Source organism: Protopterus annectens, chromosome 4.part1 (assembly GCF_019279795.1).
Source record: "Protopterus annectens isolate FY-2018-M chromosome 4.part1, PAN1.0, whole genome shotgun sequence".
NCBI classification, from domain to species: domain Eukaryota; kingdom Metazoa; phylum Chordata; order Ceratodontiformes; family Protopteridae; genus Protopterus; species Protopterus annectens.
Window position 1 is genome coordinate 437,279,287 of NC_056734.1, and position 15,314 is coordinate 437,294,600.

Here is a 15,314-nt window from a genome sequence, read left to right on the forward strand (position 1 = left end):
ATTGAAGACTATGGATATTGGTGGATTGTAATGATAGCAGTGAGTGGCCTTTAATGGTTAAAATTTTCTGAAATTGATCCTTGTCATTATTGGTTGATATGTTCTATTTCACTGCTTACTGGATGGATACTTTTGTCGTCATTGGTTAATTTTTTCTTCATTCTGAAGAAAAGTGTTCAAATCTACAAATTTAAAACAGTCTCGCAAATGTTGCTGTATTAAATAAAGAATATAATTTAAAACAATTAGGTGAATCCAAAAGAAGGCATGGATTTATACATGGTAAGAAAAATGTGTGCATGGGAACTGGTTTTAAAACAGCCCGAGGCTCAACATGCCATTAATCCACCTCTGTCCTCAGTGTTTTGCCCAGTCAACTAGCCAAAGAAGAGTAGCTGTATTCGTGCTCAACTTCAAACCTATTAAGTTGTTAGGAAGTATTCTTATACGTGGGGACAAGCCCCTCTGCACTTCCATATATTCATGCTCACATTTCTTCAAAATTAATTTATAACAAATTGCAAGGTCTCTGGGAGGAGGGATTAATTTGTAGTGAATTTTCCCCAAATTATTTTGGTCATAGGGTTGTTTGGAGTGAGTATGAGGGTGCAGGTAGTCCTTACCCCACGTAAAATGATTTTTCTGCTTCTTTAGTATCTTCTATTGCATTAAACATCCTGTAGTTGATCAGTGGCAGTTTATGCTGTCCTGCAACTTTCACTTGAGTAGTTCATTGGTTTGTAGTTGTGGTCCACATTAATTTGATTTTCCATTAGTTCAAATATACACAGTGTTGTGCTGAATTAGGGTGGATATTTACTTAAGTAAATTAAGATTAATTTTATACTCTGAGCAGAGTTTTTCAGAGGCAGATTTTTCATTTACCTACACTGTAATAGTGTCCTTCTGGAGACCAGATCGTACTTCTCCATTTCCTTGCTAAGAAATTCTGAACAAAGCCAAAAATAATGGGGTTGCAAAGGCCCAAAATCAGTTGTAATTTTTAAATAGTATTCTGATTAATTAAAAAAAAATAAAAAAAATGTTTTGCAAGAAAATGCATTTTTAAAGGAATAATTAGAATGAAACTCCATTGTCTGTCATTGCTGCCTGACATTGCTGCCTGACTTTAATACCCTGTGATTTACAAGAAAATCTAAACTTTTACAAGTGTCAGGGCAAGTACATCAGGCAAAATCAAGGACAGTCAAGAAGAATGACCAAAGTCTCTATTCTTGTTCAGGTTGGAAGAAATTTATCCCCCTTTCATCAGTTGTGGTAAGCATTAGTGTGAAATTATGCGTGCACTGACTGCATTTTCAGGATCTTGTATCTATTTGATAACAAGATGTTACTATTTTTATTTGCTTCTCATGTTTTTATTATATTTACTATTCGTCTTGCACTTATTTCTTGAAACAGGAAGATGGATCTGAGGTTGGAGTGGGTGGAGCACAAGTAACCGGTTCAAATACAAGGAAGCACATATTGCAAGTATCTACGTTCCAGATGACCATTTTAATGCTGTTTAACAACAGAGAAAAGTACACATTTGAGGTATAAATGTATTTCTTAAATGCTTAGCACTAGTCATAGTTTATCGATTGTTAGCATTGCATCTGTATGTCAGAATTGTTCTGTTTAAACTGAAGCTTTCCACATTTACTACTTTTAAAACCATTCACAATATTCTTTTGTGTACGTATCTTTATAGTCTCATTTTGTTCCTTGCTTGGGGTGGGACATGGTTGCCAGACTTTTGTTTTTCACAAAAATCCTAGTTTTTTCATGTTTTTTGCAAGAATTTCAAATTGTGCATGTGGAAAGTGGGCAGAGGACAAATTTCATTTTTGTGGTGGTTATTGTTGGCAAAATAAATTATTTTACATTTTGTAACCTCCTGTGCCAAATTGATTTTGCATTAATTGTTTTAAGGTCATAGTGGGCCAGAATGGCTTTGCTCAACCTGTTATGATTCATTGAACTAACTAGATATTGTTCCATCCAGTGAAGGGTCCATCACAGCTCCCAAAGTAGGAGTTGCCCTGCAGGAGACATGCAGGTACAGGACCTGTGTTCATCAGCAGGTCACTGCTGAGTTAACCTAAACTGTATTGGACATATGCTGCTAAGAATCAAATGACTGACCTGTGACCAAAGCTTTAGGGCATCTTCTCGTCTCCAGTGGTTAGGACATCACAATTGCAACCCTTTCTTGCAGTTGAAGAGCACTCTCTCATGCAACTTTGAAATGACTTTTCACAAAGTTGAATGCTTAAGTACCCCACTGGGGATGACCTTCCATTTTTTTCCCAATAAAAGGTATATACTTTCTGTTAAAATATATCACATATATATTCTTTATCTAATACATTTTGTATCAGGCTTTTTTGTATGGGATTTAACACAACTGCCAAGGTGGGTGGCATGATGTTCTTCGTGTTTTCACTGTTGGTAGTCATTACATTTGGGTTATCTGCTTGCAGGTACTCCTCAGCTGGCCTGATTATCAAAGTCTTGGGTCCTGCGTCAGTTGCTGTCTCTTCTTCCATGACGTCAGGTAGTCAGGGGTATAAAGCATGCAGCCAACACCATTACATCAGTCTTTCTTGCCGTGCAGTGCCCGAAGCAGAAGCAGTTCGCAAGTGCTGGTAGGTCGACTCCTGAAATTTTCGATGTGAAGTTCAATCTCGCCGTTCATTCTTCACTGATGAGTTCTAAGCCAATCCATGGGCTCTGACATGGCCATTAGCATAGCTCAAGGTTTACCATTAGCTTGAGACCAATCCCCTTATCCCATGATGCACTGCTGGAATTATCTCAGATGTAGTTTGCCGCTGCACAGATCTCAGGGGTTCCAGTTCGCTCGAGCCTTTTTTGAAACAAAATCGCTATTTGCAAGTCTTTTTCAAAACTTTTTTATCTCTTATAGATAATTACTCTATATATATATATATATATATATATATATATATATATATATATATATATATAGCCCTGTAGTTGTGTCTTTAGGACCTATTCCCTTGGTGCTTCGTAGTTTATTATATTTGTAGAGGCCTCATGTTAGGCCTAGTTTTCAGTGTGTGTGTGTGTGTTTCATTACATTGCTATAGTGTTCATAGTGTAGATAGAGTGCTGTTTCACTTTGCTTAGAGTTGGCCTTTCTTTCTCAGGCCATTGTAGAGTGTGTTTTGTATTCAGTTGAGCCTAAGGATAGCTTTAACTTTTAGGCTATATTATACTGTTGGCCTTTTTTCTCGGCCATTTGTTAAACGGTGTTTGGTTGTTAGTAGCCTTATCTTGTCTTTCTTCTAGTCTGTATATTGCTTAAAATGTCTGAGGAAAAAGACAAGCACCCAAAGTCTGGATTCAAAAAATGTCCAGACTGCGGACAAAAGATGTCTCTCACTGATGGGCATGTTCAGTGTGTGTATTGTTTGGGTTTGGTGCACTTTTACAGGAGTCCTGTAGCATTTGCCATTCATTTTCTTCAAGGGTTCTTTTAGAGAGGAAAAGGAAGCCTGTGGATCGTGGTTTGCTGAAGCATCCTTTTACTTGAAGCTTTGTCTGACCCAGGATAAGGGCCAGCAAGTCCTCTAAATCATCAAAATCATCTACTGATTCCAGGGCATCTAAAAGTCTAAGAAAGTGGAGGATTCCGGGACTTCGGCTCCACAGTTATCGGAGCCGGCCCACTGTCTTGGAGCCGGTCTCTGAGAGGCCTTTTTCTCCTCTCCTCCAATCGGCACCTTCGGTGCTCTCCTCTAGGTCTTCTGTCAGCCTCTCGGATTTGGATATGGACAGATTCATGCAGAAGCTCTTACGGGTACCAGGCCTTGCCATATTGTTGTTGACTCCGATCCCAGCATCGGAACCGAAGACCACAATCCCGGATTTGACTGCTCCTCTTCCGAGCCGTACTGGATCTTCGGAAGCTGGAGCGGGCCAACCTGCTGTTCGTGGAGCCTTTGGAGCCGAGACCTGCCCCGGTGTCATCGGTTCCATCTACTCTGACGTCCTCTGTGCCGACCGTGGACTCTAGGGGCCGACACTCTCCTGTTGGGTCCGGGGAGGATAGTCGCACCGAATTGTCAGTGCTGACTCTTCCTCTCGGAGCCTCTGCTCGGATGAGCTCAGCTCCTACCTCTAGCTCGGAGCCCACGGCCTCGGTTTGGGAGGGGATGGCGGTTCCCTCGGATCTGTCGACGACTCCTCATCGCAGCTGTGATGACTTTGAAGCCATGAGGAGAGCCTTGTCCCCAACGACCTCTTCGACATCAGGTCTGGCCTCTTCTTCCCCCAAAGTGCCTGTGTCCTCTTCTGCCTCCATCGTCCAGGCCAAGCGTAGAGGCCTTGAGCCTCAGGTAGCCCCACAGGGCACCCCTTGCTCTTCTGAGACCTCCCCAGAGGCTCTCACTGAGGAGGCCCCCAGGAAGAGATTGTGTAAGAGGGGACACTTGGACTCCCCACAGGAGTCGTTGACATCTGATACGGATTTGGATGAGTCAGAAGAGTCCCCTCGATCCCCCTCTGAGGATATCTCCTTTGTGTTGATACTTGAGATCCTTAGGCAGAGGGGTTATTGGCAGTCCAAAAGCCGTATTGAGGACGAGTCAGTTCTCCTGAAAGCTTTCGTGTCTCAACCTTCCACCTCTTGGGTGTCTCCGCCCTTCGATGAGCTCATGCAAGCTGGTCTCTCGAAGGGTGTGGTAGTCACCGAACTCCATGGAGCCTGTTCCTCGGAGGCCCAACAAGTTCATTTCTGCACCTGTAGGTAAAAATCTTTTGTCCAAGGGAGTCCCTGTTAATGCCATGGTGGTGGAAGCGGCCACCAAGAAGGAAATGTCTGAGACTTCCTCGACGATCCATCCTCTAACAGAGAGTCCAGGATCATGGATCATTATGGGAAACGCATGTTTAGTTCGACTTTTACACTCCGATCCCTGAACTGTTTGACCCACTTCACCAGACTGCAAAGAGATCTCCTTAAGGAGTTGGGAGGTACTCTTCAGGGTACTGTAGTTGCAGGGGCTTCTGACAAAGTTGCCGCCCAGCTTGCTACCCTTAACTCCATCGTGAACTCGTCCATGCATCTCATATATGCAGCTTATGGGACGAGTAGAGCAGCGGGTACAGGAGTTGCGCTAAGACAACATTCCTGGATGCGCTTGTGTTCCTTCATGGAGCCCTTTAAGTCTTCATTTGTCAACACCCCGTTTGAAGGCTCATCTCTCTTTTGGGCCCAAAGTGAAGGAAACCCTTACCAGGTGTGAGCAGGAGGGAAAGACTCTGTCTGCCGTAGGAGTCTGTTTCTCCACCCCTACTCTGCCTTACCCCAAAGGCCAGCGGGGAGGGAAAATGTGGTTCCGAAAAGCCCAAGGAGCCTTTCAGGACACACGTGGTCAACCCCCCTCTAGGGGCAGAGGATGGATAACAATGGAAGATGCCGCCCTCACGGCAGAGGGGATTCGCAACACCAGGGTGACAGAGATCACTTCTCTGGTCAACCCTATCAGTGCTCCTGAAGGGAGACCCGATTGTCCTGCTGTGGAGGCAGTCGGGGGTCGCTTGTCTTTATACCCAGATGCCTGGCAAGATATAACAAACTACAGCTGGGTCCAAAGCATTATTTCCAGAGGGTATTTCATACCATTCTTCACCCAACCTACGCCCCCAAGAAGAATCACGGACGTTCCACTCAGTTACAGGGATCAAGCAACTGTAGAGGTCTGCAAGTTGCTAGAAAAAGAGTCATCCTGCCAGTCCTAGCAGACCAAATAGGATTTGGAGCTTACTCAAGATTCTTTTTGTTTCCAAAGAAGACAGGGGACTGGAGACCTATTTTGGACCTCAACAGACTCAACCAATTTGTAAAGAAAGAGAAGTTCCAGATGGTCACGCTTCAGTCGATACTACCCTTTTTAGGGAAAGACAATTGGATGTGCTCGATAGATCTCAAGGATGCGTACTACCCCATAAAAATGGCCAGGCCATCCAGAGATCATTTGCGTTTCCAGCTGGGAGCCAGTCATTATCAGTTTCGAGCCCTGCCCTTTGGTCTCACTACAGCCCCCAGAGTGTTCACCAAATGCATGGCAGTGGTCACGGCTTATCTGAGTCATCTAGGATTCCAGGTGTTTCCGTACCTAGACGATTGGCTCCTTACCTCCAGCACCACTCATCAACTTATTCAAGCAAGAGAATACACTCTAACACTCTGCCATCACTTAGCCATTACAGTCAGCTCAGAAAAATCTGCCTTGGTCGCCATCACAGCATATTGTCTTTATAGGGGCAGAGTTAGACACTTCAACCACCACACTATGACAACCAACCGAGAAGGTTTTTCTCCTTTGCCAGCATGTCAAATCACTGGTGTCAAAGGACAGAGCACCAGCCGCAGAAGTCTTAAAAGTATTAGGTTTGATGGCTGCAGCGATCTTGGCCATACCTTTAGCAAGGATGCATATGCGGATTCTTCAGTGGCTGCTGTTCACCCAATGGTCCTATCAGGAACTTGCAATGAGTCATATGATTTTGATTACAAACTCTTGCAAGAGAGATCTCCAGTGGTGGTTGATGTCTCTTCATGTAACCATAGGACGTCCCTTTATTCTACCCCCCCTCCAGTAGCCACTGTGACCGCAGATGCTTCCCTGATTGGGGGGGGGGGGCATTTTCAGGGAATGACCACCCAAGGCACATGGACAGATCAAGAATCACACCTGCATGTCAGTGTCCTGGAGATGAGAGCAGTACTTCTGGCATTGCAGTACTTTCAGGACTCTCTTCCTCTAGGGACGATTGCAGTTCAGACAGACAACATGTCGGTAGTCTGGTATTTGAACAAGCAAGGCGGGGCCAAGTCTTGCCCCCTTTGCTGATAAGCCCTCAGAGTTTGGCAGTGGGCTGTCCCCTCCCAGCACTTTCTGTTGGCAACGCACATCCCGGGGAGATCCAGTGTGATAGCAGACAAACTGAGCAGGGCAATTCTGTTGCCACATGAGTGGTACCTCAAACAAGAGATTGCGGACAAGATTTTCCGCAAATGGGGCCAGCCTTGCTGCAATCTTTTTGCCAGTCACGTCAACACGAAATGCGGAAGCTACTTTGCCCTGATCCCCTCTCCAGGAGAACCCACGAGAGAAGCGCTCGTACATGATTGGCCTCCGGGTCTCCTCTAGGCATTCCCTCCAATCCCTCTTAAAACAGACTTCTACAGAAAGCAGTGTTGCTGGGAAGGACTGTCATCTTCATAGCCCCACATTGGCCTTGGCAAATTTGGTTCCCATTCCTTCATCCTCATCTAATGGAGGATCCATGGATTCTGGAGCCAGTTCCAGACCTCCTGACACATCCGTCTGGGCCCTCGGGGGACCTCCATCCCTCATTGCAGTCACTGAAGCTTACAGCTTGGCTGCTCCAGTTCCCATCATAGCCAAGCTTCATGATCTGTCTGATGAGACCAGACAGATCCTCTTGTCGTCTCATAAACCGTCCAGCAGGAGACTATATTTTAGTAAGTGGGCTTCTAAGCAGAACATTGATCCTTATCAAGCCCCCTTGCAGTCCATTTTAGAATTCTTGACTATTATTTTTAATGGAGCTGCAGCTGCTACAGTTAGGGTCCAGTTGGCTGCTATATCTACTTTCATGTTGGAGTGGATGGGCTAAACATAATGTCCCACAAGTTGTCCAAGGCCTTTCTCAAAGGGACCTTCCACATGACGCCTCCAGTGAAAACTCCTTATTCTCCTTGGAATCTAAACTTTATGCTGTCTCGCATGATTCTTCCCCTGTTTGAACCAGCATCATCTTGTGATCTCAAATCTTTATCATGGAAAGCCATATTTCTGGTGGCTATTACTTCTGCCTGCAGAGTGTCAGAACTTTCAAGCCTTATCTATCAGCCCTCCTTATTTGATTTTTCATGCTGATAGAGTATCTCTTAGGACAAACCCCTCTTTTTTGCCCGTTTGTTCTGAATCCAATATCAACCAAGTCATTGAGTTGCCAGTCTTCTTCCCTAATTATTCCAACAAATTAGAGTATATGCTGCACAAACTTGATGTTCACAGACTGCTCAGATGTTATTTGGACAGAACAAAAGATGTTAGAAAATCAGACCAGCTCTTTGTGTCTTTCTCTTAAGCCAGAAAAGGTAGTCCAATGGCTAAAACAGCACTTTCAAAATGGCTCTGACTGTATCACTTTTGTTTATTCAGCTGCTAATATGCCCTTACTGCACAAGATTAAAGCTCATTCTACCATAGCAGTTTCTACATCTTCTGCATTTCAAGCCAAATTACTCCTTGATAACATTTGTGCTGCAGCCACTTGGTCTAAACCTCATACCTTTATCACTCATTACAAAGTTTATAAGGCCTCTAGGGACAGGGCTTCCTTTGGGTCTACGGTCCTAAAGAATGTACTCCCATGAGCCACCTGAGATTCAGGGTGCTAGGGACGCTACCCATCAGTGAAGAATGAACGGCGAGATTGAAGAACTTCACATTAAGAAGTTATGTACTCACCATAACGTTCCATGTGAGTTGTTCCATCTTGCCTTCATTCTTACGTCCCTCCCTCCATCCCCCACCTGGCTGATAGTTGACCTAGAGGCTGATCTCATCCTGGTTATTCAGTCCTTCTCTCTCTTGGGAGAGTAGTTCTCTCACAGGGATATGGTACATGCAGCAAACAGGATCTGAGGTAATTCCAGCAGTGCATCATGGGATAAGGGGCTTGGTCTCGAGCTGCTGGTAAACCTTGAACTTTGCTAAAGGCCGTGTTGGAGCCGATGGATCGGCTCCGAATCCATCAGTGAAGAATGAAGGCGAGATGGAACAACTCACATGGAACGTTATGGTGAGTACATACCTTCTTATTTTTGAGTTTCAGAACCGAAGTCTTCAAAAAAGCTAAGTACCCCATTGGGGATCCTTTTTCTTGTTTTAAACCGATGTCAGTAAAAGTTAATTGTATTACTTGTGGAAAGCAAATATCTCATAAAGATTTTCATTCGTACTGCATTCCTTGCTTAGGCCCAGACCACGATGTCCCTCGCTGTCGGTTTTGTGCCTTATTCAATCCTCGAACTATTCATCATCGGTTCATTTTTGCATCAAACTATTTTGGTACTCTGTTTAATTTTCCAGAAATGGCTTCAGTAAGCCATCCGACGACCGACATTCTGAAAAAACGTAAAGTTTAAGGTAGACCGCATAGGTCCAAAGCTGCTGATGACGCTTCTGTTAAGCTAGTCGCCAGTTCGCCGGTACTCAGTGAGGCGCTTTCGCAGCCCCTGATACCCACTACTTCAGATTCGCAGGCCTCTACTGAGACCAATTCAGAGTCCGGTATGCCGCTAGATGCTTCTTCGACTATGGAACCTGTGGATGTCTCTATCTTGGATGGGTCTGGAGCCGCTGTGCAGGCACCGGCTTCTCAAGATATATTCAGGCCTACTGACTTGCATATCAAACCGATGCCATCTTCTTCTTCAAGGTCTAAAACTCGATCCACACCTAGGAAACAGACGTCCAAACCGCATAGTCAAGCCCATGTGCCTAAAAAAAAAAAATAAGAATGGCTGAAGACCTTATTACTTTAATTAGGGGAAGCCAGCCTTCACCCTCTAAGAGACCTAGAGCTGACTTTCCTTCTGATTCTTCTGATCAGGATTCTGACATTTCTGTTTCTTCTGATGACCAGGATTTGCCCTTCTCTACCTATGAGGATTCTGATGCAGAGGACTCCTTTCCCTCTGCTTCCCCTCCAGAAGATTTCTCTTTTGGTGAAACATTGCACACTCTTAGGGATAATTTATGCTGGGAAAGCCAGGATTACTCTGACTCCAAAAAGAGGCTTAGGGAATTCTTAGTCCTACCTCAACACAGGCCTTTAGCTGTCCCTCCTGTACTGGACATTGTCGATGATGCCTTCTTGGAATGTAGCCTGGCCCCAGGTACTTCACCTCCGGCTCCCAGGAAACCTGACAGGTATTACAGAGTACCTGACTCTCACAAGTTCCTCTTTAAGAATCCTACTGCTGACCCAGAGACCATTTCACAGGGACCCAAAGGCATTAAGGCTACTACTGCCAAAAACCCTACCCCCCTCTGATAGAGATTCCAGGGCCCTGGACAGATGGGGTAAGAAGGTATACACTTCTGCTACTTTGGCCGTTAGTGCCTTAAACTGCCAGTTTCATATGTTAAATTATCAGCAGCATGTTATTGGATTACTTAAACAGAAAATTATGTTTATTTCTGACTGTGATGAAAATAAAGAATTACAGGATTTAATGCATTCTGGTGAACAAGTTGGTAAACACACTTTGCAGTGTGGTTTTGACTCCTTAGAGGCATCTTGCAGGGCTGCTGTCACTGGGTCTGTTCTTAGAAGGCATGCTTGGCTTAAGGAGCAAACTTTGCCAGGTCATGTTAAAGCTAAATTACTGGATGCTCCCTTAAACCAAGACAGCCTGTTTGGCAACAAAGCAGAAATTGTATTTAAAAAGATGGAGGAAAAAGCTAAATCTATGCAAACTGTTAAAGATTTCCTCCAAGTACAGCCTCCCAGATTTAGTAGGCATTGGCCTTCTAAGAATTGGTCCTTTCCTGTCACTTCCAGGCCTTCTCAGTCCAAACCCAGGAACAGTAAACCACCTAGGCTACAGTCTCAAGGTACTCACAGGCCTAAGCAGTGGGGGGCTCCCACTTCCAAAGCTGGAAGTAGTAAGACACCCCCCTGTGGTAAACTGTCAAAATTACTTGACCTTAAATCTTCCAAGCCCTGCTCAACTGACTGCTCCTTTAGGAGGAAAGAACGCCCTGCATGCAAAAAACTGGGAACTCATTACCCAAGACAAATGGGTTTTAAATATAGTTTCCCAAGGTTACATATTCCACTTCCACACCTTACCAACCCCAAACGGTTGGCCAGACCTACCCCCAAATCAGTGGGCAGAGGCTCAACAGCAGGTTCTCTCTCTCTTCTAAGTATCAGGGCTATTCAACCTGTCCCAGCAGAGGAATGGGAACAAGGTTTTTTACTCCAGACATTTCCTGGTACCCTGAAAAGACAACTCCTGGCGTCCTGTCCTGGACCTGTCTATCCTAAACACCTTTTTGGTAATTCCAAAATTCATAATGCTAACTCTTCATCAGCTGCTTTCCATGCTAAGCAAAAATGCCTGGTTGGCAACGTTGGACTTAAAGGAAGCTTACCTGCACATCCTAATAAGGGAATCTTGCAGAAAATACCTACATATCAGAGCAGGCTCCATGCACTATCAATTCTCTGCACTTCCCTTTGGCTTATCTACTACGCCCAGGATATTCACAAAGTGCCTAGCTCCAGTCATTGCATTCAGCAGGCAAAGAAGTATTCAAATATACCCATAGCTGGACGATAGTCTAATTCAGGCAGAAAGCCAGGACATACTGTTAAATCATTTGGCGTTTGTAAAGAAACTGCTAACCTCACTGGAGTACACCGTAAACGAAAAGTCTCACGTAGTACCCTGCCAACAAATTGTATTCCTCAGAGCAAGCTTGAACACAATTTCCCAGATGGCCTACCTCACGCCAGAGAAACAAGTTCGACAGCCTGCTTCAAACTACTGGCCACAAAGACCCCAGCTATCTGCAAGGAAAATACTGCAAGCCCTGGGGTTCATGGCCTCTTGCAGCCTACTAATTCCATATGCAAGACTGCATATGAGGAAACTACAATAGTATCTAAAAAGCCTATGGTGTCAACATTCTCAGTACCTGGAATCAATGATTCCTATCATTCCTTGTATAAAGACAGAGTTCCTTTGGTGGGCAGAGGCCTGCTACCACAACAAGGGACTGCCATACCCCCTGCTGCCCAAACCCTAACAGATGCATCAGACTATGCATGGCGGGCTCACTTGGCAGGGCAGTGAATTCAGGGCAAATGGAACCCAAGTCAAATGCACCTGCATATTAATCAAAAAGAAATGTTAGCTGTACATAATTCTCTGACAGCCTTCAAGGACCATATTCTTCCAGGACAATTATTGGTAAAGACAGACAACACCACTGTTATGTGGTACATAAACAAGCAGGGGGGAACCCACTCATACCCTCTCTGTAGACTAGCCATGGCTGTGTGGAACACAGCCTTGAGCTACCAAGTGCACCTACAAGCTCAATTCCTGCCAGGCAAGCTAAATTCACTGGTGGATGACCTAAACAGAAATCTCATGGACCCACACGAGTGGAAACTGGAACCAAAGATATTCAGCATTTTGAGAAACAAATGTGGGAGCCCAGAGATAGACCTGTTTGCCTCCCCTCAGAACTACCATTTGGACAAATTCTGCAGAAGGACTCCCCACAGACAAGCTTGGAAAGTGGATGCCCTGTCCTTCACCTGGGAAGCCTCTCAGTTTATGCCTTTCCCCCTCTGCCTCTCCTCTCGAAAGTTTTACTAAAGATCAAACAGGACAAGCCAAGGACAATACTGATTGCACCAGACTGGCTTCGCCAGCACTGGTACCCCCTCTTGCGCAGTATGGTACTGCTGGAGTTATGGCACCTACCTCAGACACCTTCCCTGCTGTCCCAGCAGGCGGGCCAGATTCTGCGCCCTCAGCTTCAAACCCTGAACCTTGCAGCCTGGCTAATTCCTTCAGCTCTCCAATAGCATCCCTCAGTAAGCAGGTGCGAGATGTCATTCTGGAAGCAAGGAGGCCTAGTACTAGAAAATCCTATGCTAAAAAGTGGAAATGATACTCTTCCTGGAGCCAGACTCAGGGAATGGGTACAGCGGTGCCCAGCTTACCTCAAATTCTTCAGTACTTAACAGAAATGCTCCACAAGGGCCTATCCTTCTCGTCAATTAAAATTTATGCCTCTGCCATTTCAGCACATTTTAATACTGAACCTCCCCCCTCTTCTCTCATCCCCTGCTAAAGCAATTCCTCAGAGGGGCTAAAAATTTAAGACCCCCCCCCCGGCGAGCCTCTAATCCAGCCTGGGACCTTAACTTTGTATTGGAAAAGCTCACTCTCCCTCCATTTGAACCAGCTGCAACTGCAGAGCTGAAATTTCTTTCTTGGAAAACAGCCTTCCTTCTAGCCATTCCTTCAGCAAGAAGAGTGTCTGAATTACAGGCCCTCATGGCAGTGGAGCCCTTCATTATATTCCATGCAGACAGGGTTTCCCTTAGGACCAATCCTTCCTTTATGCCCAAGGTGGTGTCTAGCGTGGCCCCATATCTGTCCATTCATTTTCCTACTTTTTTCCCTAATCCACAAAACAAAGGAAAACGAATACTGCACTCCTTGGACATGCACAGACAACTTAGATTTTATTTGGACAGGACTAAGCCTCTCAGAAAATCTGAACAGCTGCTAGTTGGCTTTGCTGCAGGGGCTGAGTGGAAGGCCATTTCAAAGCAAACCATTTCTAAATGGATAACCCATTGCATTCATTTCTGCTATAAGCACCATGGAAAACCTACCCCACAGGGGATAAGATCACATTCCACCAGGGCTGCATCTACCTCTACAGCCTTTCTCAGAGGAGTCCCTACCAGAGACATTCTAGAAGCTGCTACCTGGAGCTCTGTACATACCTTCAACAAGCATTAGCACATGCCCATTTTTTTCTAAATCCAGAACTGGTTTTGCCACTGCAGTCTTGCAGGGCTTAATAGCTGACCCTAATGCTCTTTAACTTCCTCCTCCCTTCCTTTGCTTTGGGAATCAACCCAAATGTAATGACTGCAACAGTGAAACACGAAGAACGTAGTACAGTTGTGTACACTTACCATAAATGTGGATGTTCGAGTGTATTCACTGTTGCAGTCCTGGTTACCCTCCCTCCAACCCCCTGACTTCTCTTGGCTCTACCTTTGCTTCTTGTTTTAAGCTTTCTGGTATATTTGCTTTTTGATGGAGGTGTAACATATCATATAATTGCTTCCCCTTGTGGGGGAACCTGACATCTGAGGCAAGAAAAACTGATGTAATGGCATCGGCTGCATGTTTTATACTCCTGACAACCTGACGTCATGGAAGAAGAGACAGCATCCGACACAGGAATCCAAGACTTTGATATTCAGGCTGGCTGAGGGCTACTTGCAGGCAGATAACCCAAATGTAATGACTACAAGAGTGAATACACTTGAACATCTACATTTATGGTAAGTGTACACAACTGTACTTTGTCTCTACCTTGGATGGGTCCGAAGCCGCTGAGCAGGCACCGGCTTCTAAGCAAGTGCTTCGCACTACCGATTCTCGACACAAGTCGACGACTTCTTTCGCATCTACTGCTCTTTCGAAAACTACTGGGTTTCTAAGGCTTAGGGTACGAACCACACCCAAGAAACCAACGACCCTATCTCAGGCACCTGCTTTCTTGCCTCAGTCTCAAATGCTTAAAATGGCGGAAGACCTTATAATGTTGATCAGGGGAAGCCAAGCTACCCCTTCCAAAAGAAAAAGAGATTTGTCCCCAGTAGTCGTATCTGAACAGGAGTCCGATGACTCTGATGCCTCTGAACATGAAGACATGCAACCCCTCTCTGCTTATGAGGATTCTGATGCAGAGGAATCCATTCCTTCAGCATCTCCACCCGAAGATTTTTCCTTTGGGGGAAACCCTTCCTACTTTAAGGGAGCATTTCCAGTGGGAATGTCTGGACTACCCTCAGTCTAAAAAGAGTCTCAGGGAAGTTTTAGATCTTCCACAGCACCGACCCTTGGCCATTCCTCCTGTCCTGGATGTTGTGGATGATGTTTTCATGGAATCTAGTTTAACTCCTGACACCCTCACTCCTGCTACCAGGAAACCTGAAAGGTGTTAGAGTCCCTGACTCTCACAAATTTATTTTCAAAAATCCTACTGCTGACCCTCAGGTTATCTCCCAAGGGCCTAAATGAATTAAAGCAACTTTTGCTAAGAATCCCACCCCCTCAGATAGGGATTCCCGAGCATTAGACAGATGGGGTAAAAAAGTGTACACCTCTGCTACTCTTGCTATTAGAGCACTAAATTGTCAGTTCCATATGCTAAAATTTCAGCAGCATACCATGGAACTCCTCTAACAAAAAATATCAACTTTTCCGGCTTGTGCAGAAAACAAAGAGCTGCAAGAATTAATGCATTCGGCAAGTCAAGTAACTAAGCACACCTTACACTGTGGTTTTGATAACCTAGAAGCATCTTGCAGGGCAGCAGTCACCAGTTCTGTCGTTGGAAGGCATGCTTGGCTTAAGGAATAGCCCTTGCCAGACCATGTCATATCTAAACTCTTGTATGCACCCTTGC

General features: G+C 45.0%; 1 protein-coding gene across 2 annotated transcripts in view; it reads left to right on the plus strand.

Moving 5' to 3' along the window:
- Window positions 1-15,314, plus strand: part of CUL3 (cullin 3) — a 2,974,786-nt gene that overhangs the window by 2,570,538 nt on the left and 388,934 nt on the right. For both annotated transcript variants that reach the window (XM_044070245.1, XM_044070246.1), the window contains exon 13: window positions 1,423-1,557. In XM_044070245.1, the coding sequence (XP_043926180.1) occupies window positions 1,423-1,557 (135 nt within the window). The remainder of the gene's footprint in view (window positions 1-1,422; window positions 1,558-15,314) is intronic.